This window comes from Sminthopsis crassicaudata, chromosome 3 (genome assembly GCF_048593235.1).
Source record: "Sminthopsis crassicaudata isolate SCR6 chromosome 3, ASM4859323v1, whole genome shotgun sequence".
Classification (NCBI taxonomy): Eukaryota; Metazoa; Chordata; class Mammalia; order Dasyuromorphia; family Dasyuridae; genus Sminthopsis; species Sminthopsis crassicaudata.
Window position 1 is genome coordinate 185,920,644 of NC_133619.1, and position 25,066 is coordinate 185,945,709.

The 25,066-nt window shown below is 34.0% G+C and overlaps 1 protein-coding gene across 2 annotated transcripts in view; it reads left to right on the plus strand.

Moving 5' to 3' along the window:
* The first annotated feature begins 17,253 nt into the window (after positions 1–17,253).
* The window catches only part of IL1RL2 (interleukin 1 receptor like 2), a 37,285-nt gene continuing 29,472 nt past the window's right edge, over positions 17,254–25,066 (plus strand). Inside the window, exons 1-3 of one of the 2 annotated variants that reach the window (XM_074299731.1) lie at positions 17,254–17,473; positions 17,927–18,261; positions 19,948–20,179. In XM_074299731.1, coding sequence (XP_074155832.1) covers positions 18,198–18,261; positions 19,948–20,179 — 296 coding nt within the window. In that variant the 5' untranslated portion in view covers positions 17,254–17,473; positions 17,927–18,197. The remainder of the gene's footprint in view (positions 17,474–17,926; positions 18,262–19,947; positions 20,180–25,066) is intronic. The other variant, XM_074299732.1, reaches the window with a different exon arrangement.

A 25,066-nucleotide genomic window follows, 5' to 3' on the forward strand; every position in this document is an offset into this window, starting at 1 on the left:
GCAGATCTCAAAGAAAAAAAAAAAGATGAACAAAAAGACAAAAAGAACTCTCACCATAGACAGCTTTTATGGAAAGAGAAAACAGACCTCAAATCCTGAGATTCCTAAAGGCAAAGCAACTCCATATGAAGCCCCAAAGAGAGATATGAGCTGGTCCCCATTTCACAAGGCTTTCTTGGAAGATTGCATAAAGAATCTTAAAAGAGAGTTAGAAGAAAAATGAGGAAAGGAAATGAGACAATTGCAAGAAAGAATGGAAAAAGAATATAATGCCCTACAAAATAGATATGAAAAAGATATCAATTCATTGAAAAAATGAAATTTGTGAAGTGGAAAAAGAATGCAATGAACAAAATAATTCAATTGGCCAAATACAAAAGGAGCTAAAAAAGGTAACTGAAAAAAATAATACACTAAAAATTAGAATTGAACAAATGGAAGTGTTAATTTCATCTCCATGGTATTTGTTTAATTTACCATTTGCTTCTGCCACTCTGCCAGAATAAGACTTCAAGAATCAGTCAAAAACAAACAAATGGAAAAAAAAAAAAAAAAAAGGGAAAAAAATGGAAGAAAACATGATTACCCGCGATCTAGAGGCTTCCACCTTAAAGGATTGAAGGGCCTGGAATCTGATATTCCAAAGGCAAAAGAACTTGAATTACAGCCAAGAATAAGCTATCTTGCTTAAAATGAGCATTTCAGGGAAGAAGATGGACATTCAATGATATAGGTTAATTTTATCTATTTCTAATGAAAAGATCAGAACTGAACAAAAAATTTCACTTCCAAACAAAGAACTTAAAAAAATAAATAAATAAAAATGTAAAAAGGAAAGAACTCTTGAAAACTATATTTCTATTATGGATATACTTAGAGAATGTGGATATAATTTGATTTTATTATGATAATAGAAGAAAAACAAGTATTAGGGGAAAGATGTAAAAAAGGGGGAAGAACTTTAAAGGGTGAGGGCTAATGGTATAGCATCCAAATTCCTAGAGGAGAACTTCAGAGAGAGGTAAGAAGATAGATAGCAAAACTATTCTAGTGGGGGAATCTCCACCTTGCTCTTTCAGAACTAGGTAATTTAAAACACAAAATAAATAAGAAAGAAGTCGAGGAGGTAAACAGAATGTTCGAAAAGTTAGGTATGATAGATCTTGGAGAAAATTGAATGGAGACAGAAAAGAGTACACTTTTTTTCAGTAATTCATGGAACTTATATAAAAATTGACTATGTATTAGTGCATAAAAACCTCAAAATCAAATGCAGAAAGACAGAAACAGTAAATACATTTTTTTTCAGATCATGATGCAATAAAAATCACATGATAATATAAGGTCAGGAAAAAATAGATGAGAAATTAATTGGAAATTAAATAATCTAATCCTAAAGAATGAATGGGTGAAATAATGAATCATAGACACAATCAACAACTTAATCCAAGAGAATGACAATAATGAAATAACATACCAAAATTTGTGGGATGCAGTCAAAGCAGTTATAAGGGGAAATTTTATATCTCTAAATGCTTACTTGCATAAAATAGAGAAATAGAAGATCAATGATTTGGGCTTACAACTAAAAAAGCTAGAAAAAGAACAAATTAAAAACCCTCAATTAAATATCAAATTTGAAATTCTGAAAATAAAAGGGGAGATTAATAAAATTGAAAATAAGAAAACTATTGAATAAATAAATGAAAGTAAGAGTTGGTTTTATTAAAAAAAAACAACAAAATAGATAAACCTTTAGTTAATTTGATTAAAAAAAGAAGAAAATCAAATTGCTAATCTCAAAAATGAAAAGGGAGAATTTTCCACCAATGAAGAGGAAATTAGAGCAAAAATTAGGAGTTATTTTGCTCAACTATATGCCAATGAATTTTATCATCTAAATGAAATGAAGAAATAACTACAAAAATATAGATTGCCTAGGTTAATGGAAGAAATAAATTATTTAAATAGTCCCACTTTAGAAAAAGAAATAGAACTCCCTAAGAAAAAATCTCCAGGGCCAGAAAGATTTACATGTGAATTCTACCAAACATTTAAAGAGCAATTAACTCCAATACTATATAAACTATTTGAAAAATTAGGGAAAGAAGGAATCCTACCAAATTTCTTTTATGACATAGATATGGTGTTGATAGCTAAACCAGGTAGGGTGAAAATAGAGAAAGAAAATTATAGAACAATTTCACTAATTTTTTTGGAATAATAACTCACTATTTGACAAAAACAGTTGGAAAATTGAAACTAGCATGGAAGAAATTAGGGCTTGATCCACACCTAACACCATAAACCCAGATAAGATCTAAATGGATTCATGATTTAGACATAAAGAGGGATACTATAAACAAATTAGAAGAACATAGGATAATTTACCTCTCAGATTTGTGGAGAAGGAAGGAATTTGTGTCCAAAGAAGAACTGAAACTCATAAACGAACACCATATAGATAATGTTGATTATATTAAGTTTAAAAGTTTTTATACATACAAAACTAATGCCGACAAGATCAGAAAGGTAGCAATAAATTGGGAAATCATTTTTACATTTATGGGCTCTGATAAAGGCCTCATTTCTAAAAAATATAGAGAATTAATTAAAATTTATAAAAAATCAAGCCATAATTCAATTAATAAATGGTCAAATGATATGAACAGACAATTTTCAAATGAAGAAATTAGAACTATTTCTAGTCATATGAAAAGGTGCTCTAAATTACTATTGATCAGAGAAATTCATATTAAAACTACACACCCCTCAGATTGGTTAGGATGACAGGAAAAGATAATGACATATGTTGGAGGGGATGTGAGAAAACTGAGACACAAATACATTGTTGGTGGAACTGTGAATGAATCCAGCCATTCTGGAGAGCAATTGGGAACTATGCTGAAAAAGTTATTAAACTGTACATACCCTTTGATTCAGCAGTGTTTCCAGTGGGCTTATATCCTAAAGAGATCTTAAAGGAAGGAAAGGGACCCACATACGCAAAAATGTTTCTGGCAGCCCTTTTCATAGTGGCAAGAAATTGGAAACTGAGTGGATGCCCATCAATTGGAGAATGGCTGAATAAGGTATTGTATATTAATGTTGTGGGATATTATTGTTCTATAAGAAATGATAAAGAGAATGATTTTAGAGGAGACTTACAGGAACTGATGCCAAGTGAAAAGAGCAGAACCAGGAGGTCATTGTACATGACAATATTAATATTATAGGACAATTAATTCTGATGAACATGACTCTTTCCAACAATGGGATGATTGATGCCAGTTCCAATGATCTTGTGATGAAGAGAGCCATCTACATCCAAAGAGAACACTGTGGGAACTGAATGTGGATCATAACATAACATTATTACTTTTTTTGTTGTTGTTTGCTTGCATTTTGTTTTCTTACTTATTTACTTTCTTTTTTTATCTGATTTTTTTTGTGCAGCAAGAGAATTGTATAAATATGTTTATACATATTAGATTTAACATATATTTTAGCATGTTTAACATATATTGGATTGCTTGCCATCTAGGGGAGGGAGTAGGGAGAAAGAGGAGAAAATCTGAAACTCAAGACTATACAAGGGTCAGTGCTATCAAATTATCTATGCATATGCTTTGAAAATAAAAAGCTTTAAAAATTAAAAAAAAATGAGATTATAGAGAAAACCAGTTAGTCTAAAAAGATTTAACAGAATTTCAGAATCTATTTCCAAAAAGGAAAGAAAAATGATTGTAAAGTTAAGATGAAGGGCACAGATAGAAAATAGGATGATGATGTTAGACAATAGTAAAATAGATAATATATTACTTGAATCTGGAGGATATCAGAATCAGGACAAGTTCTTAACCAAACCAGAATAAGAATCCTAAGCCAGTGAACTGGATCAAAATGAGAACCACACACACTTAAGGACATGTGAAGGCTACCATGTCCATGAATATTCTGCTCATTTGACTTCATCAGTGAGATTTTCTGCCTTGGATTTTACATGAACTCATTCCACAATAGTTAGCAAACTCCCAGCTCCCTGTACTTTCCCATTCTTGTGAAACTGAATTTCTAACTCCCTAAAAACAACTTCTACCTCTATATTCCTGTTGCTCATGACCTCATCCCTCTTCTAAAACTTCACACCAATAGTATTCCAATCCAGATTTTCATCCCTTGCCACTGTATCTGATGGAACTCTAATACCTTTTCATTTCAGAACTCTTCCTGTCATTTTCATTCTATTTTCTGACTCATACTGAGTCCTGACTCTACCCAATAACACTAAATCAGAGGCCACTAGGTGTCACAGTAGATATAGCTTTGAAATCATGAAGTTGTTAATCATTTCAGTAATGTCCAACTCTTGGTGATTCCACTTAGAGTTTTCTTGGCAAAAACACTGGAGTGATTTAGCATTTTCTTTGCCAGCTCATTTAACAGATGGAGAAACCGAGGCAAACAGGGTTAAATGACTTGCCCAAGGTCATACAACAAGTATCTGCAGCCAGATTTGAACACAGGATTTTCTGATTCTAAGCCCAACACTCTATTCAGTGCAAGTTTAAATTTCATCTCAATGATTTACCCAATTGTGTTCCATCAAAAGTCATTTAATCTCTCTGCTCCATTTTCCTTATTTGTAAAATGGGGGTAAAAATAGCACCTACTTCCTAGGATTATTTTGAGGATTAAAGAAAAATATTTGTAAATTGCTTTTCAAATCTTTAAATTAAATAAATATTAATTAGTTAAATTCCTAGCCATCTTGCCAATACTGGTTGCACCTTCTTTCATATACCACAATTACCTCTCATGCTGTTGTGTCAGACAAAGAGAAGAGACAGAGAGAGGAGAGAAGGAGAAAGGGAGAAAGAGAGAGAGAGAGAGAGAGAGAGAGAGAGAGAGAGAGAGAGAGAGAGAGAGAGAGAGAGAGAGAGAGAAAGGGAGTCAGAGAGACACAGAGAAACAGAGGCAGAGAGAGAAGGAGAAAGGGAGGAGGAGAGAGAGACAGAGAGAGAGAAAGCAAAAGAGAGAGAGAAAAGATTCCCTTTGCTCTCTTTTCCTACTTTTAAGATCTCTCACTCCTTCTATTATTCAACAACCTCTCCTCTTGTGACTTTCATTGAATTTAAATTGATAACCCAATCCAGATTCTAGTGACTTACTACTAACATCCACAACATTCTCCTTCCCTTCCTATTATTTCAACTCCTGCCTTCATATTAGGGAACTTCAGCACACAAAATGATATTCCCTCAAGCACTCTCTCTAACAATCCCTTAATTTTTTTCTTTTACTTACATCTGTAAGTATTCCTTTGTTTCCTTCAAAATTCAACTTAAGCAATACTTTCCTGATTCTCTTAAGATATTGCCAGAAACTTTGGTACAGCCAGATATTCATATATTCTCTCTATATTTATATATCATGTTATCTCCTCTGTTGAATGTAAGCTTCTTGAGGGTAGGTAGGATTGTTTCATGTTTTTCTTTATATTCCCTGTTGCCTGGTATAAAGCAGTTATTTAATAAATGCTTGTTATTTGATTTTCATTCTATTAAACTTGGCTTAGGATTGTTACCTGTCCATTAAGTGCAAATGTTGTCATCTTTTTGGCCACCAAACATAGCCCATACCTTTATTGATGCCTGAAATGCTTTTGTAAGAGGAGAGTTGATTTTAGTTCAGCTGATGCAGTAAGACATGTATGGGATAGACAGCAAAGATAATTAATGTGTTAAGTCTTAAGTGAAACAAAATGAAGTGTTTCCAGTCTCTTATCTCTTCAAGAGGCATGAAGTCCTTCAGTCAAACTTGATATATTTAGAGGACAACTAATCACTAGCTGGTCACAAGACTGATTATGATCCAGGTGGCCCTTTAAAAAGTGACAGTGGCTAGAGTACTAGGCTTAGTCAGAAATACTTGTCTTCCTTAGTTCAAATCTGCCTCAGACATTTACTAGTTGTGTGATCCTGAGCAAATCATTTCACCCTGTTTGCCTCAGTTCTCCTATCTGTGAAATGAGCTGGAGAAGAAAATGTAAAACCCTCCAGTATTTTTGCCAAGAGAAATCCCAAATGGGGTCATGAAAAATAGAACAACTCCACAACAACAAGGCCTCTTTAAAAGTAGGATAGACTTCCTAGAAAGTCAACTAAATATGCAGGCACCTGAAAAGTTAAGTATGATTATTTGTTGTTGCTATTGTTCAGTTGTGTCTGATTTTATATCACCCCCTAGATGCTTTATTCATGGTATTTTTCTTGGCAAAATTCCTAATGGTTTAATATTTTCTTCTTCATTGTGTCCCCATTTTACACTTTTGTTACATTTGTAAAAACTAATAGGGGTTAAGTAATTTGCCTAGAATCACACAGCTAGAATGTATGTCAAGCCAAATTTGAACTCATATCTTCCTAATTTCAAGCCTGAAGCTCTATCTTGTAGCACCTAGCTTCCACAATATAATTATACACTGAACTAAAATGGATTTAATATTAACAGAACAAATCTGTATTTTAAAGAGTATATTAAATACTGAAGTATTCTGATGAAATAAGTAGGAATTTGGAATTTATGTAAGTAGAGTGTTCAGTCTAAGTCTGTCTTTCAGGCTGTATGGTAGCATTTTTGTGAGCATACTTATATTGTTACCAAGGAACAGAGATAATGACTAAAGGCCATCTCAGTCATAAAAACTTTTGCCAAGATCAAGAAGAAATAGACATGCTAGTCAAAACTCAAGAAAGATGCATAAAGTTGAAACGAGGCCAGATTTGTGAATGCAAAAAAAAATTTTTGCCAGTTTTTGTCTTCTAATCCTAGGCTTCATAGCTCTTCCTTTTTGCACATAAAGCTGATCACAGAAATCCTCACTGTGCTCAAGTAAGCAGTAAGATCATCTTCAGCCTGGTTAAATACGGAAAAGAAGACGAAACATGATGAATCACTGGTTTCACTTCTTGCATAGCCAAATGTCCATTGAAGGCCCCAATTCCATGAAGGGCCCACAGCTGCAGAGTATAGCATGGGAAAGCTGATATAGTCATGATTCATAGAGAACTATCTGTGAATTGCCTATCACGTATCAGAACCAACAATGACAACTACCAGATCCTCCAGAATCCAAATGATTTCCACCTTCTTAAGCATGCTATTGATTGTTAAATTACAAAATGAATACCCTGAGCAAATCCTCATTACTTTTCTAGCAAAGTAGAATTAATAATAAATGATAAGGATAAAATCTTTCACCACAACAGTTTGAACTAGCTTTTCATTGCTTACAATTCAGTATAATTTTTTTTTTCTTCCTTCTGAGAAAAACATGAATTTTTTGGAAAGGCCTGAACTTAGCTGGTCCAGCATTCCTTTTTTTCAGCTCACTTCTTACAACTACCTTACATAATGTATATAAAGCACTTTACCAAAAAAATTTACAATATAATTATGTTGTTATTATTCCATTTTAAAATATTTTCTTACTTCCTTTTTCTTTCTTTTATTTAACAATCTATTTCTTCTCCTCTTTTTTTTTTTTCTTCTTAGTTAAATGATTAACACAAGAGATTCTGTTCCTCTCCTCTCCTCTAACTTGTTTTGATTGCTAGGGTTTCTTTTTCTTTTTCTTTTTTTTTCTTTTATCTTAGAAAAATACCTTTATTTTGTTGTACTTATTCTTGTCCTGTCTATTCTGAGACTTTATTCTTTGATTCATGTTTTATATACTTATTTATTCCTTTTAAAAATTATTTGTGTTCCACATGAAATGTAAGTTTCTAAAGTATTAAGTTTGAGTTCTTTGAACCCTACTTCTTTTGTAAATCTCACTCTGTTATCCCTTTTTTCCTTTCTTCCATACTTTTAGAAGTAAATTAATGGATGTAATGAGAATAGAAAAATTATCCTCTGGCAGAAATTTCCCCATTTCTAAAACTGTATCATCTAGTTCTACCCTGTCTTCTCTATAAATCATTCTTCTTCCCTTCTGCCATACAGTCGGCCTATGCTTTGCCACTGGACTCCACTGTCCTATAGATTTCTCACTGGAGGAAAGAATAAAACTGTTGTCAAGTTACTTGCAAGTCAAGACATTTCCCCCCTGATGTTACTGGCCCTCTTTGAGAATAAAGAACACACTTTCAGAGGAAGTGGTCCCTATCTCCTATTACATAGCTATCTATCTATCAATCATCTATCATCTATCTATCTATCTATCTATCTATCTATTTATCTATATCTTCCCTCCAATTCACTTCTATGAGTTGGAGGGGACCTTCTCACCCAAGGGTTTAGATTTCCTCCTTCCATTCCCTCTGTTCTAATGTCTTCCTTCTTCATCCTCTCCCATGATCCTATAGCCCTTCTTCTTGCTTCAGTTCCCTTCACTGTTTAATCATGGGTTTGAAGAGAAAAGGAATACACATCAGGCTCAAGTTTTTACCTTCTTTCTCCTCCTTTTTATACTATGTTATTTTGCAATGTACTACCAAAGAATGTACTGATTAATATCTGAGGCAAGGGAAGGATATATTTATGGAGTTTAGTCCATTATGATTTAGGTCTGTTCTTCCACTTTCTCATCTACTTTTTCTTTAAATCCCACTTTTCTATTAGTTCATGCACTTAAAAACAATCTTTTATTGGCCCTTCCTGCTGTTTCTAAGTCCCATAGCTTAGTCTTTCTCTTTCTCTTTTTAAAATAATTTCTAGAAACAGGATGAGATAAATAATTTTGCTTTTAATGCTTTCCTTTGTAGGAAAGAATATTTTATATATTCATTTTTCTTGCCTTCCTGTTATTTTCAGTATTTGAATGATGTGTATGATAATTTGTTGCTTGCTATGGGAATTGTCTTGGAGTTTGAAACTATGGGCTTTGTTTGTTTGATTTGCTAGACAAAAACTGAATCTTTTTGATCCATCCTTTGCTATCTGTGTTCAGAAATTCTGAGCAGTTTTCTTATTTTTTTTATTATTATTATTACCTGGAACAGATAATAATGGGTTTGATTGGCCAAAAATGGGCAGCCTGAGAACTGAGGGTGGTATCTGGAGTGACTGGCGAGAATGGTGGCTGGAACACAAGAGAACAGTTTTTTAAAAAGCAATACATAAATATCTGATATTCATTATTACCCTAGGATACAGTCTAAGTTAATATCAGCAGGAGAAAAAAATAGATCATTGAAATTTTTCCATAATGAACCATTATATTTCTGTTATGAAAATGAATCACTTTTCCCTTTAAATTAAGTTTTTTTTTTTTTTTTTTTTTTTGCTTTTATTAGTACTTGTCAGCAAATAATAAAAATCTAGTTCTAATAGTAAGTTTTTGTAATGGGCCAGAACTCTGGAAAAATGTATTTGAAACAAGGATTCCTACAATAAGACAATGGTTATCTAATTTAGCATGTGAGTTCTCTAGTTCAGTATGAATGATTTAATCTTACAACAAATAATTGTTCCCTAGTGATATAATGATTGGTTTATACTCAGTATGATGAATTGATTTAATTATAATAGAATACATAAACTGGGGACAAACTCAGCGACAGAGAGAAGACTTGGCCAGCCTCTGGTGGCTCTCCTGCCTCCTGCATTTCTCCACAGAGACCAAGGCCCATCTGAAGAGCCCCCAGAAAGCTAGCCCAGCCCCAGGCGAAGGAGACAGACTGTGAAGGAGAAAATAAAGACTTTGGACTTTATCCCTGACTATTCTCATGGTGATTATTCTGCTGAAAGCAAGACTAGTCCAAAGGCCCTCCCGAAAGCTAGCCAGAATATTACAAGTTTTCAATAATTATTTGTTGAATTTTATTGAACTGCAATTTGAACTTTTCAAAGATATAAATACCCTTCTTTCTTGAAAAGTTATTTACTTAAAAGTATTCACTTGTCTAACATAACCCACAAAAGGCTACCTGATTAATCTTCCTAAATCACTACTCTAATCACATTACTTCATTGTTCAAAAACCTTTACTTTCTTGCTATTTAGTTAATGAAATCTAAGTTCCCTTGAGTGGAATTCAATGCTTTCAACCATCTAGCTCCAATCATTCTTTCTGGCTTTATCTCATACTAGTCATACTGGCTTATCTATTATTCTCTCAATATCTCTTATACTATTCCATTTCTAAATCACAAAGGCAGAGTAGTACTCAGGACAAAAAGCTGTATTTGGAATCATAGGCCTGGATGTAAATCCTAGTTCTGCTCCTTTCTATTTATGTGACTTTGGACAGGTCATTTAATCTCTCTCTTTCCTCATCTGCAAAATAAGTTATTTGAACTAGATGTCATTGAATTCCCTTCCAGTTCTACTGAGGCTCTCTAATCCCATCAAATTGCATAACTATTTTTATACTTCAATCTGAGTAAGCACAGCATGAGAGGAACTACAATTATTACCCTTAAATCACGACCAGAGGGCGCTGTTTTGCAACTATTTTTTGTATTGCAACTATTTCTGTTTTAGCAATTTAGTTAACCTGTTTGAAGTTTATTTATCTGAAAAATAGATGAAAATTTTATGTTATTCCAAATGGGCTTCTGTTGGCCCATGTGATCCTGATGCATGTTTTTTTTTTTTTTTTCTTTCCTTTTTCGGATCTCAAATTTAGAGTTACAAGGAACCTTGAAGGTCATTAGGTTCAATGATTTAACAAAAATTGTTGGGAAAAATGATTAGTCTGATAGAAATTAAGTATAGAACAATACATCACTTTCATACACCAAAAGAAGCTCCAATGAATGTAGAATTTAGATACTAAATGTTACACTATAAGCAAATTAAAGAAAGAAGGAAGTCTTCTTTCAGATATAAGGACAGGGGAAGAGTTCATAACTAAACAAGTGGTCAAAAAAAAGACAAAACAAAATTTAGTTGAAAATAAAAGAGAAACTTGGAGAAATCTTTGATAAAGATTTCATATCCAAGACATAAAAGGAACTGATTTAAGTTTTTAAGATTAAGAGCCATTCTACAATAATCCAATGGTCAAAGGATAAAAGACAGTTTTCAAAGGAAGATGTCCAAACTTACCACAATCATATTTTAATTATTATTTGTTATTAAAGATTTTATTTTCAAAACATATGCATGGATAATTTTTCAACATTAACCCTTGCAGAACCTTGTCTTTCAATTTTTTCTCCTTTCCCCCAATGCCCTCTGCTAGATGGCAAGTTATTTAACATATGTTAAACATGGTAAAAAATATATGTTAAATCTAATATATGCATACATATTTATACAATTATCTTGCTGCACAAGAAAATCAAATCAAAAAAGAAAAATGAGAAAGAAAAATGAAATGCAAGCAAACAACAACAAAAAAAGTAAAAATGCTATGTTGTGATTCACACTCCATTCCCACAGTCTTCTCTCTGATTGTAGATAGCTCTCTTCATCACAAAATCATTGGAAATGGCCTCAATCATCTCATTGTTGAAAAAAGTCATGTCTATCAGAATTGATCATCGTATAATCTTGTTGCTATGTACAATATTCTCTTAGTTCTACTCACTTTACTTAGTATCAGTTCATGAAAGTTTCTTCAGGTCTTTCTGAAATCATTCATACACCATAACTTATTCAGCCATTCCCCAATTGATGGACATGTAGTGGCAGTTCCTTGACATTACAAAAAGGGCTGCTACAAACATTTTTGCACATACAGGTCCCTTTCCCTCCTTTAAGATCTCTTTGGATATAAGCCCAGTAGAAATATTGCTGGATCAAAGGGTACACATTTTGATAGCCTCTTGGGCCTAGTTCCAAATTGCTCTCCAGAAAGATTGGATCAGTTCACAATTCCACCAACAATGTATTAGTGTACCAGTTTTCCCACATCCCCTCCAACATCATTATCTTTTCCTATAATTTTAGCCAATCTGACAGGTGTGTAGTGGTATCTCAGACTTGTCTTAATTTGCATTTCTCTGATCAATAGTGATTTAGAGCACCTTTTCATATGACTAGAAATTGTTTCAATTTCATCTGAAAATTGTCTGGTTCATATCCTTTGACCATTTATCAATTGGAGAATGGCTTCAATTCTTATAAATTTGAGTCAATTCTCTACATATTTTAGAAATGAGGCATTTATCAGAATCTTTGAATGTAAATTTTTTTCCCAGTTTATTGCTTCCCTTCTAATCTTGTCTACATTAGTTTTGTTTGTACAAAAACTTTTAAACTTAATATAATCAAAAGTATCTATTTTGCGTAAGTAAACTCCAGTTTTTCTTTGGCCACAAATTCCTTTCTTCTTCATAGATCTGAGAGGTAAACTATCTTTTGTTCTTCTAATTTGCTTATAATGTCACTCTTGAGGTCTAAATCATGAACCTATTTCGACTTTATCTTGGTATATGGTTTTAGGTCTGGGTCAGTGCCTAGCTTCTGTCACACTAGTTTCTAATTTTCCCAGCAGTTTTTGTCAAATAGTGAGTTTTTATCCTACAATCATATATTTTTTAAAATTTCAAAATCACTAATAACTAGAGAGATGTAAAATAAAGCAACATTCAGATTCTACCTCATAAACATTAGATTGGCAAAGATAATAAAAAAAAAAAGAAAAACAATAAATGGAGAATCCATAAGAAAAGTGATATTAGTGAAGCTGTGAATTTTTCCAGTAATTCTGAAAAGGAATTTGTAGTCATGTCCCAAAGTTACTAAACTATCTCTATTCATAACATGTTTATTAGCATAAGTGTACACTAGTAGTAGCAACACTATTACTGGGTTTATATTCCCAATTGAGATCGAAGAGAGAAGAAAAAAAGGTCCTTATCTACAAAAATATTTATAGTAGTAAGGACATTTTGGTCACTCTCTTCAAATAATACCAAATGGTATTCCAGAGTGGTTATACCAATTTATTGTTTTTTGTCCTTAATTTTATGAAAATGACTGATGACATCATAAGATTTATCCTGATATGTGCGTGAATTAGATTTAAGTGAGGCTGAGTAGTACAAATTCTAGCAGCCTCACTCTTTCTTTCAGAGCCATCAATGTTCAGGGGCAAGACAAAAGTGAGGATGATTGGCAAATTGCTCAGAAAACAGTGAATGACCTTGTGATCTTTAATGTTTGTCCAAGCTCTAAACTCACAGCATCTGCTTTAGCTACTATTAGAGCCTTTAGAACAAATTGTTTCATTTCCTTGAGACATAATTTTATGGGTACAGACACTAAGCATGCAACCTTGGAGCCATGAGTGAGAGTAACAATTTACAAGAACCACCTTTTGTCATCTTTGCTGATTTGCTGATTTGAAAAGTGCTACCTCAGGGTTGTGTAGATTGACAATCCTCTTTTTATTAGTGATTTCATATTGTTATTATTACTTTTTAGTTTTTCTTTTGAATGTTGTTTGTGTATGTCCTTTAGTCACTTATCTATTAGGGAATGGATTTTGTTCTTATATATTTCTATTAAGTACAAGGACTAGACTTATGATTTCATTGATATAGGAAATTACAGATTGATGAAACTTCTTTTATTAATTCAAATTAACACCTTCCCTGAAATTTATTATTTTAGAGAGATATCAAGAACACTGAGGTGGTAAGTGACTTGTACAAGTCACATAATCAAGGCTTTACCTTAGATTGTTCTGATTTTGAAGCCAACTTTGTATTCACATGTCCACACTGTGCTAAGCAACTCCTCAAAGTTAGAAGTTACAGAGAAGGTGCCAACCTGTAATGGCAAAGTGAATTTCCTCACCTGAGAATTACCTATAACAATGAAAACATAAGTCTAGTCTATATCCCTATGATTTTTAAATGTTCAGGCCACATCCATTTTGAATTTATACTAGAATATAACTTTAATTTTTCCCACACTGCTTTCCAGTTTTCCAGAATTTTTTTTTATCATATTCAGGGTTGTTTTCTAAGTAATTTACATTTAGGAAATTATCAAATATTAGAATGTTAAGATCCATTATTTCTGATCTTGTCTGTTGTATTGATCCAACTTTCTACATGCTTTAAACCAGTGTTAAATGGCTTTGCTTACTCAATATATATTTATTTAGTTGTTGTTGGTCAGCCATTTCAGTCATGTCCAACTCTTTGTGACTTAATTTGAGATTTTCTGAGCAGAAATACTGGAATGGTTTGCCATTTCCTTCTTCATTTTATGTGACAGATGAAGAAACTGAAGCAAACCAGGTTAAGTGACTTGCTTAAAACCACACAACAGATTTGAACTCAGGAAGATGAGTCTTTCTGACTGTATTCTATTCATTTTGCCACCTGCCTACATTTATTGTAGTAATATGTTTGCTCTGTGTTAGGATATGTTACCTAGCAAAAGCATAGATGCATACAGGCATACTGTGGCACAATAAATAGAATGTTGGGTCTGGAGTCAGGAAGCCCCATCTTCCTGTGTTCAGTGCTAGCCTTAGACACTTATTAGCTGTGTGACTCTGGGCAAGTCACTTAATATTGTTTGCTTCAGTTTGCTCAGGTGTAAAATGAGCTCGAGAAGGAAATGGCAAACCCAATTCAGTATCTTTGCAAGAATATCCCACATGGGAACACAAATAAATACAACTGAAACAAATGAACCACAACCATATTATAAAATTTGACTTGTCGTAAGTATTTATTACTTAGGCATATGTATTTATTAAATAATGTCAGGCTATCTGGGACAATAGTCTAGTAAAAACACTGGACAAAATCTGGCACTGCTACTCATATGTCTTTGATTAAATTATTTAACTACTCTCTATCTATAAAATGAAGAGATCAAACTAGATTAGGCATTTTAAACTGCAGTCCAAGAGTCTATGGATGAGTGTATGGGGACCATGAACTTGTGGGTAAGGAAAAAAAATTAGCTTTACTCATCTCCTTTACTTATTAAAAAAAAAAAAGCCATTCTGTGAGGGGGTTCACAGAATTCTCCAGACTGCCAAAAGGATCCATGATCCAAAAAGGCCAACTAAAGTTTAGAACTGCTGGGCTAAATGATCTCACTGTTGAAAAGAAGCACATCTGTCAGAATTGATCATCTTATGATCTTTTTGTTGCTATGTACAATGTTCTCTTGGTTCTACTCACTTCACTCAGCATTAATTCATGTAAGTCTCTCCAGGCCTCTCTGAAATCATCCTGCTGATTGTTTCATGTAGAACAATAATATTCCATAACATTCATATACTATAATTTATTCAAAAGGTCCCTTTTGGTTCACAATTTTGTGTATGCTTTTGTTTCTGAATTGTTATCATTAACACTTCTCATGATTATCAGTTTCAGAAAGACTGGGAAGTGTGATTTAGGAAAAAAAGAACAACAAACCCGTTTATAAACAATTACCATCCCCAATCCAATGCTGGATTATTAGAGCAGTCTCTGACTGATTTCCCTGCCCTTAATCTGTTATTCCAATTCCTCTTGGCTTCTAAAGTAAGCTTCTCAAAGCCACACTTTTCATCATATTCTCCTGCCCCTAAGCTTTCTAAAACCTTTTGAATAAAGTCTAAATTCCTTTGTCTAATATTTTAAAACTTTCCATAATCTGATTCTAACCTACATTCCAGATATATCACTGTATTTCATTTTATAAATTTTATATTATTAGAAATATACCTAATTGATCCTTTCTTATTTCTATGTCATATCATTTCCTACTTACAGGTATTTAATAAAAACAGTTTGGGCAAGCTCTATCAAGCTGAAGAAGCTTTGAAACAGCAGGCTTAATAGTTAGGACTATTTGCCCCAGGAGCCACCTAGCAGCTAGATAGTGCAAAAAGGCAACATTTTTTAAAAGTTCTTACACTATGGAGAGAGAAGTTCAAGTCAAAAAGTCTTTTTTTTTTTTTTTTTAACTTGGAATGGAGCTTGGAGGCAGGAAGATCTGAGTTTGAATCCTGCCTTCACATATTCTCATATTTAGTTTTTTTATTTGTAAAATGGGGAATCTTATAAACTTGAGTCAATTCTCTAACATATTTTAGAAATAGTCCTTCATCAGAAGGAGGTAAAACTTTTTTACCCCAGTTTACTGCTTCCCTTCTAATCTTGTCTGCTTTGATTTTTTTTTTTTTTTTTCTACACACATCTTCTGAGGAACTAGGAAACTATAGATGCTACTGAGAGGTAGGGAGGAGTATCTGTAATTCTTGGTTAGAATGACATATAGTGGGTTCAGAAGGGACCCTTAGGGATTCCTTAGGCTTTGCAAATCATTGTTTCTTTTTTGCAGTCGCTTCAATTCCTCATGACCACTTTGGGGATTTTCTTGGCAGGTACCAGATGTTTCACTATTTCCTTCTCCAGCTCATTTTACAGTTGAAGAAACTGAGGCAAACAGGACAAACCTTGGTTCATCTAGGGTCACACATTTTACAACTAATAAGTGTCTTAGGCCATATTTGAACTTGGGAAGATGTTTTTTTGACTCCAGACCACGTGTTCAAGAAACCACTTGTTGAAGAAGGGACATAGAAAAAAAAAAAAAGATGACTAAATTAAATTTCGGACCATATTTGAAGGAGGTCAGAGACTTAGCATAGCAGTATGACTCTATCCACTGCCTGACCTGCGGTCGAAAAATCAATAAAGTTCCATAAAAATGCTGTCTTGCTATTAGGTGAGCTAAGGAGCTCATGACAAGGTTGTGAGCCCTGAGTTCAGTTTTGGTCCACAGCAATTCCCCCGTTCCAATTACTAACCTATAGAGGAGCCAGGAACCGCTGAGATACGTACTGGTGAGGAATATACACCGATGAAATTACAACTGTTTCAAAACAGTGTGGTGCCCTGGAAGGAGTGTTGAATTTGGATGCTGGGAACTTGAATTCAAATCCTGCTCTTCCAGGCCTTAGTCAAGTCACTTTACTGCTTCGTGGCCGTTTTTTCATCTATAAATGCGGTGGTTCGCTAGATGTTAAGGTCTCCCTTTGAGTTCTAAATCTAGGACGCTTGAAGTATTGTACTTGCATATCGGGGGTAGAGGATTAACTTTTAGGGAAGAAGTATGAAGGAATCCGAGGAATGTTTCATCCTTGGCCGGTCTTTTTTTTTTTTTTTTTTTTTTTTTTTTTGTCCAGCTAATCTTTCAATACCTGGACAGCTCTTGTCTAAGCCGAACAATGTGATTTGAGATTCTAAATTCGCTCCTCAGATACCTAGTCCCATCTTGTCCGGTCACACCCAGCTGCAAGCAGGGAGCACCGGAGAGGCTCTGGCTCCTCCTCTATTCACCGACAAAAGAGGAAGCAGCAAGCAGGGAGGCCTGCAAGCTCTCCCCCGGAGAGCTGCTACCTGTTCTGCACTCCTGGATAGAACGAAGCTGGACCAGCTTCCTCCGGTGTACGCGGGGAACCTGAGTGCGGTGCCGGAATTGGGTGAGGAGAGGACTCGGAGCCGGGGGAAGGAGAGCTAGAGATGGGAAGGCTCTGGCACAGCCTTCCCCCGTTGGGGTAAGGACCTTTCTGTGGAGACGCTGTTTTCCGAGGCTCCAAAGATTCTAGCTCAACTGTGAATGATGGCAGATGTTTCCTAAAGTAAGAAACAGAAAGCCAAGGAAGGAGGGAATACATCCGGGAGAACGAAGCTCGCCTCCCCTCACCCACAATATTCATTTTCTATCCGTGGGAATTAGAACCACGGGAAGGTTTGGGATATGCACTCACATCTCTTGGGGAACTAGAAATACCGGAACCTGGGGCGAAGCGAAGAAGGATGTTTGAGCGATTTTTGGTTGGGTGGGGCTTCTGGGGGCCCAACCGGTATCCTCGGGCACTCGAGAAGTGAGGATCCTAATTAGGATTTGCATGTATGTTGAGGGCTGGGATGGGGGGAAGGAGGGAGCGGGAAGGAGAGAGGTGAAGAGAACGAAAACCTAGGCGGAATCTTTTTGCTTATTTTGAAAGGAAACTTGTGGAAACCCTCCTAACGCACCATGCAGCATCTTGGACCTAGAGTTTCCTAAGAGAGGGAGCTGTGCCCAACTTTTGCTGGACATCTTTTTTCCAGGCACACTGAGCGTTCTTCCAGTTGCAAACATTGTCGGCCTTAATTGGATCTCTGGGGCCCCACCCGTTCACTCTGGCTATTTGTGGAGATTCTAAACCTTGAAAAGTTGCGTGACACCAGGCTGCTAGAATTGGCTTTCAAGCAGGCCCGTCCTCTCCCTAACCCAGTATGGTGATTCTGTCCCTGCTCCTACCCGGTTTCATCTTGGCTTTCCTTCACTTTGCCAGAGCAGGTAAGTATAATTTAGTAATAATTTAGCCTGCCTTCAGAATCTCTCCACCTCTTTGAGCTCTAAGATTTCAGCCATTGTCCCGGCAGAGAGAGCCCCATCAGTTAGAACACTGGAGAAGCACACTTACTAAAAGTGAGGGTGATCTAGTATCTGAAGTTAGAAGACACTTTAAAGAACCTTTAATGCAAGCAACTCATTATACTGATGAGGAGACTGAGGCCTAATCAGTCTGGGAAACTTGTCTTAGGTCAATGTTCTTTGTCTTTCCTTTTGCAAGATAATGATATCAAGAAGGTGATGCGGAGACATGCAAACAAATTGGATATGATTTGAGTGAAGGAAGGCTGTGCAAGCTCTCCAGCCTGGCTTTCTCCTCTGGAACCACGTGGGTCCAGGGGCCAGATAAGGGATCAAGCCCAGTAGAGATGACCCTGGATGCAGTGGGAGACCTTAGCTTTTTTAAGCTGAAGTCTTCACCCATCCTTAAATCACTGAATGGGTGGCTTCTGTCAAGAGGCCTGTTTTAGGTCATATACATGCTAAATAAAGCAAGAATTTAAATCCAGGTTTCCAGATCCTACAATAAAGACATTACACTCTGACTTGGTTCCCCTATAGTGTTAATGAAGTGGAAAGCACTTTGAATTTGGAATCAGAGAACTTGGGTTTGAATTCTTTTATATTAGAGAAAGTATGCTTAATATTAGAGTTTTTATTACAAATTATTTTATTAACTCACCAAAATGAACAGAACTTAAGTCTAGATATAATGAGGCTAATTATTATATTATTAATGTACATTACATGAAGTCAGTAAAGCTCTTTCAGATCACATGTTGAAAGTTGTAGCATGAAATTTATAATGTACTTGGGCATAAAGGAATGAAAATAGTATTCTACCATGTCAGACCCCATAAGGGGTTAAGTAGGATGAATACAACATATATTGTATTTAACATATGCTTTAACATATTTAACATGCATGGGGCTACCTGCCATCTGGGGGAAGGGTGGGGGAAAGGAGAGAAAAAGTTGGAATAGAAGGTTTTGCAAGGGTCAATGTTGAAAAATTGCCCACAAATATGTTTTGTCAATAAAAAAACCTATAATAATAAAAAAGTAGAATAAATATATTTGTGATCTTGAAGAAAGTTAAAGAAAGTATAAAGTAAAAGTGATTGATTTCAAGAAATTAAGGAATCTACCTCAAAAATGCCTTTTAAAATATTCTGGCATTTGGGGGAGTCCATTTTGTGAGGAAAATAAAACAAAAGAAAGCTTTAGAATTTGACACAACAAAATGCCGAATTGTTGAAGAGAAAAAGATTGCTTGAAATTTTGAGCCAGATTTGAAAGAGGTCAAAGACTCCCATGGGAAGTTAATGCATAGAAATGAGAAGAAGTAATTGGTATATATCTGAGATCTTTGAAGAGCTTCATGATCTTATGTAACTAACTGAAACTTCTTTTACAAATCTGAATACTATCCTTATTTTCAGAGATTTACTTTAAATTTAACTTTAGCTCTGAATGATCATAGACCAAATAACACACATCATCGATTTCCCAGAGAACACTTGTAGGCAGCTAAGGTGATCGAATATTTATAGAATGAATAAAAAAAAAAATGAAGAATTTTCTTTATAGCGACTTTTCCTTTTTTTTTTTTTTTTCTTTTCCCATTAGAGAAATGCAAAGTCAGCACCGAAAGTCAACATTTTGTGGCCGGACAGCCTTTTGCTCTTTCTTATACAATCACAGAGGGGAAATACAATCATGAAAATGTGACCTGCTATAAAAATTCTAACATAACTCCAATAACTACAGACAGAAATTCCAGAGTCCACCAGTATTTGGATCAAATTTTATTTTTTCCTTTGACATTGGAAGACTCAGGAATATATCAATTTGTCATAAGGTAAGTTTGCAGTTTTAAAAGAAAGAAATATACTCAAATGATACTGTATTTATCTTGTTAAAGGAATACTCTACTTAAATAAAGAAAATGAGATAATAAATGTTTTATTCTTATTCTTATTGTCATATGATTGAGTTGAGATCCTAAGATCTAGAACTTGAAATACTAAGAGAATTCAACCACTAATTTACAAACTGGCTATATATCTAAGAGTTTGTCATTTTGGCAATTGGAATATGCTTTCTGTAAAATCAATGCTATTAATTTTTTATTAGATTCCATTGCAGACTATCCCAAAAGTCAATTTAACCAATAATGTAGCTGTTCTTTGATGCTCATGGTCAGTCAAATTTATTGAACATTTATTGAATACTTAATCTATGCCAGAACCTACTGGCATGCCAGTAGGTTCTGGCATAGATTAAGTATTCAACATATACATATATATATATGTTATGGCTTAGATATAATAAGTATTTTCTTCTGTACTAAGTGCTGGGGCCACAAAAAAAAAAAAAAAAAAAAAAAAGCAAAAGACAATCCCTGCCCTCAAGATGCTCTAATACTCTAATAAGGGAGACAATCAACAAATAAAATATATGCAAAATAATAGGAAATAACACAGGGGAGGCACTAAAGTTAAGAGAAATTTTAAAAGACTTCCTATAAAGATATGATTTAGTTGTGACTTAAGGAAGACAGAAAAACCAATAGATAGAGATGAAAAAGAACAGCATTCTAGGAATGGGAAAGAGCCAGAGAAAATGCCTAAAGCCAGGAAGTGGAGCGTCTTATTCATAAAAAATCAAAGCCAATGTTACTAAATCAAAGATTGGAGAATAAAGTGTAGGAAGATGAAAAAAGAGGGAAGTAGATTATGAAGAAGAGGATTTTGTATTTCATCCTGAAGGCAATAGAGAGCTACTGAAGTTTATTTTTAGTAAAGAAATAACATGGTAGAAGCCTGTGCTTTAGGAAATAACTTTTTTTATTAAAGATTTTCATTTTTAAAAATATTTTTCAAAAAAAATATGCATAGATAGTTCTGCAACATTTGCCCTAGCAAAATCTTGTGTTCCAATTCCCCCCCTCTCTTCCCCTAGATGGCAAGTAGTCTAACATATGTTAAACATGGTAGAAATATATGTTAAATGCAATATATGCATACATATTTATAGTTATCTTGCTGTACAAAAAAATCAATTCAAACCAGAAAAGAAAATGATGAAGAGAATAAAATAAACAACAACAAAAAGAATAAAGAAGCTATGTTGTGAGCCACATTCAGTATAAATAGCTCTTTTGATCACAACACCATTGGAACTGGTCTAAATCATCAGAATTAATCATTATATAATAGTGCTGTTGTCATGTACAATGATTTCCTGGTTCTGCTCATTTCACGTAGCATCAGTTAATGAGAGTCTCTCCAAGTCTCTCCGAAATCATCCTGCCTATCTTTTCTTATAGAACAATAATATTCCATAGTATTCATATACTATAACTTATTCAACCATTCTCCAACTAGTAATTCACTCAGTTTCCAGTTTCTTGTACTACATAAAGGGCTGTCACGAATATTTTTGCACATGAGGGTCCCTTTCCTTCCTTTAAAATCTCTTTGGGATATAAGCTCAGAAGAAACACTGCTGGGTCAAAAGATATGCACAGTTTGATAATTCTTTAGGCTTAGTTTCAAATTGCTCTCCAGAATGGTTGCATCCATTCACAATTCTACCAATTTATCAGTGTCCTAGTTTTCCCACATCACGTCCAACATATTTGTCATTATCTTTTTCTATCATCTCAGGCAATCTGAGAGGTGTGTAGTGGTATCTCAGAGTTGTCTTAATTTGCATTTCTCTGATCAATAGTGATCTGACTATTTCTGACTAGAGATGGTTTCAATTTCATCTGAAAATTGTCTGTTCATATCCTTTGACCATTTATCAATTGGAAAATGGCTTGAATGCTTATAAATTTGAGTCAATTCTCTATATTCTTTAGAAATGAGGTCCTTGTCAGAACCAGTTGTTTTCCCAGTTTATAGCTTCACTTCTAATCTTGTTTTGTTTGTATAAAAACTTTCTAACTTAATATAATCAAAATTATCTATTTTGTGATCAATAATGATCTCCAGTTTTTCTTTGGTCACAAATTTAGGAAAATCACTTTAATGGCTGAACGAGAATTTTGGATAGTAGGGGTAGTTTTGAGAATCATTAGAAAGACATGATAATGAAATTCATTTTCTCAGTTTTGGAAGCCAGATACTTACTGGGAACTGGTTTTTATCTTGTTAAAGTCTAGGTCTTAGAAGCAAGGATTTCAATCCCTGTCCTTCATTCAGCCTTCTGGAATGATATTGTTAGTAAAGGAAAAGGAGATAAAAGAACTCTATGGACATGAAAAGGTTTTTCTAACAATAGTTTTTCATATACTATGTAATTTTAGCGACTGCCTACTTCCATACAGGGACTTTCAATTGCAGCTCAGGAAAATGAATCTTCAAATTTCGAGATTATTTTTTTCCCCACTAGCTGGGTTTTAACCTTTTTATTGTTTCAGGATTGTTTTATCAATAGGCTGCCACACAATCAGAAGGGTTAGATATACCATTTGATTAACAACTATGAAAGTATTAGCTCTATTAAGATTGTAGAGGTAGGATTAGGTTCTCTAGATAGTCACCCTATCATATAGACCTGAGATTTATAACTTTTATCTTTTGAATACCATTTCAATCATATCATTAATTTTTAAAAGTAGAGTTTGAACATTTTATTATTTTGAACAGGAATAAGATTCAGATTCATTCTCTACTTGATTACAGAAGACTGGAGATAGGTAAAGTTTGCTGTACATCCAAGTGAGAATTTAGAAAAATAAGAGGGGTTTTAACCCCCCCTCAAAATAATGCTACTGAATAGCTAATTAACTTACTAATAGTAATGATGATTAAGCTCACTTCAGAATCTATTAAATCTATTTCTATTATTTTTTCTTCTCATCTGAAATATTTACAAATTACAAACTACTATAATAGAGAGAAATAAATTTCTTCTCTCATCTTTTTTGTCTATATATTCTTCCTCTCCTTTCTTTCCCCACTTTATCTCTTTCCTTCTTTCTAACTTTTTTCTTTATGTAGTTTTCCTTTTCTTTTCCTCTAATTCATTTTCCTTTTTACTTTTAAATGCAAGTATCTTCCTTAATTATATACAAAATATAATAAGTACATTTTATAAATTTTATCTTTAAATACCATTTCAATCATGCATTAATTTTTTAAAGTAGAGTTTGAACATTTAATTATTTTGTTTTTGTTCTTTTTTTTCTTTTTTACAAAAATATTTTTAAAACATATGCAAAAATAATTTTCAACATCTACCCTTGCAAAACCTTGTGTTCTAAATTTTTCTCCCTCCCTTACCTCATTGTCTCCCCCAAACAGCAAGTAATTTGATATATATTAAGCATGCATAATTCTTCTATAATATTTCCACATTTATCATGCTGTACAAAAACTATCAGGAACATAACAAATTCCTTGACTGAAGTTTGTTTGTTTTCAAATATGTGACCACCTCTCTCTCCTCTACCTCCAAATTAGAGACTGTTATAACTATATTAGTAGAAGAAGATAGTAAATCATTAATTCTGACACTGGTGGAATAATAGTCCATTATTGTTATATTGATATATGAAGCAACATACTCAATTCTGTGTGACACCATAGGAAGAAGGAGGAGAAGCATAAGAGAAAAATATTTGCATCCTTCATATATACATAAACACACATACACATATGTATATATTACTTATATAATCTATATACATATATGTATATATAATCTGTGTCTATTAATCACTTTCTTTTTTTTCTCTTTCTATTTATCTGTCTCAGTTGCTGAAGATAACTGAGACTAACATTAGTGTCAGTTTCTATTATTACACAGGAGAAATACAAAATAGATATGTGGTTATTTTGAGGGGAAAGAAGTAGAAGCTGTGAGATCTGAAAAGATTTCATGTAGGAAGTAGTTCTTGACCTGAGGCTTGACAGACAATCTGGATTCTCAAAAAAGAATATATTTAAACTGCGAGGGTCAGCCAGAGCAAAATCACAGCCACAGTAAAGTTTTTTTTTTTTTAATAAAACTCATTTTAAATAATCCACCTATGTTTAATTTACAAAATCAAATCTATTGCTTTCCTAATTTATTTTCCCTAAAACATGTGGCATAATTGTTTCTTTTGGAACATCTAAGTAGTATGTGAATAGAATGCCAAGCCTGATGTTAGGAAGACTCATATCCCTGAACTGATCTCAGATGTTTACTAGCTATGTGACTCTGAACAAGTCTCTTAACCCTGTTTGCCTCAGTTTCCTCATCTGAGCTAGAGAAGGAAATGAATATGTTTACCAAGAAAATCCCAAATGAGTTTATGAAGAGTGGGACACAAATGAAAAATGGCACAACAAACAACAATTGTTTCTTTAATGTCCTTTATCATAGTAAGACAAGGGAAGAGGTTGTTTGTATGAAGAAAAGTTGGAAGGATAGTTTCACTGAAATAGAGTGTCTTTAAAGAGGAATTAATATTTAATAGAGTTAGAAAAATAAGTTGGAGCCAGGTTGTAAGGGACTTTAAATGTCAAACAGAGGAGTTTATATTTGATTCTTGAAATAATAAGGAACCACTGGAATTAATTGAATGAGAACTTGACACATACATTTATGCCTTAGGAAAATCCTTTTGGCAGCAAAGAGAGAGAAGAGGCTGGAGGCAGAAGGCCCAATTAGGAAGCTCTTTGCAATAATTTAGAAGAGAACTGCTGAGGACCCCAAATGGGTGGTAGCTGTGCAACTAAAAACAAAGAAA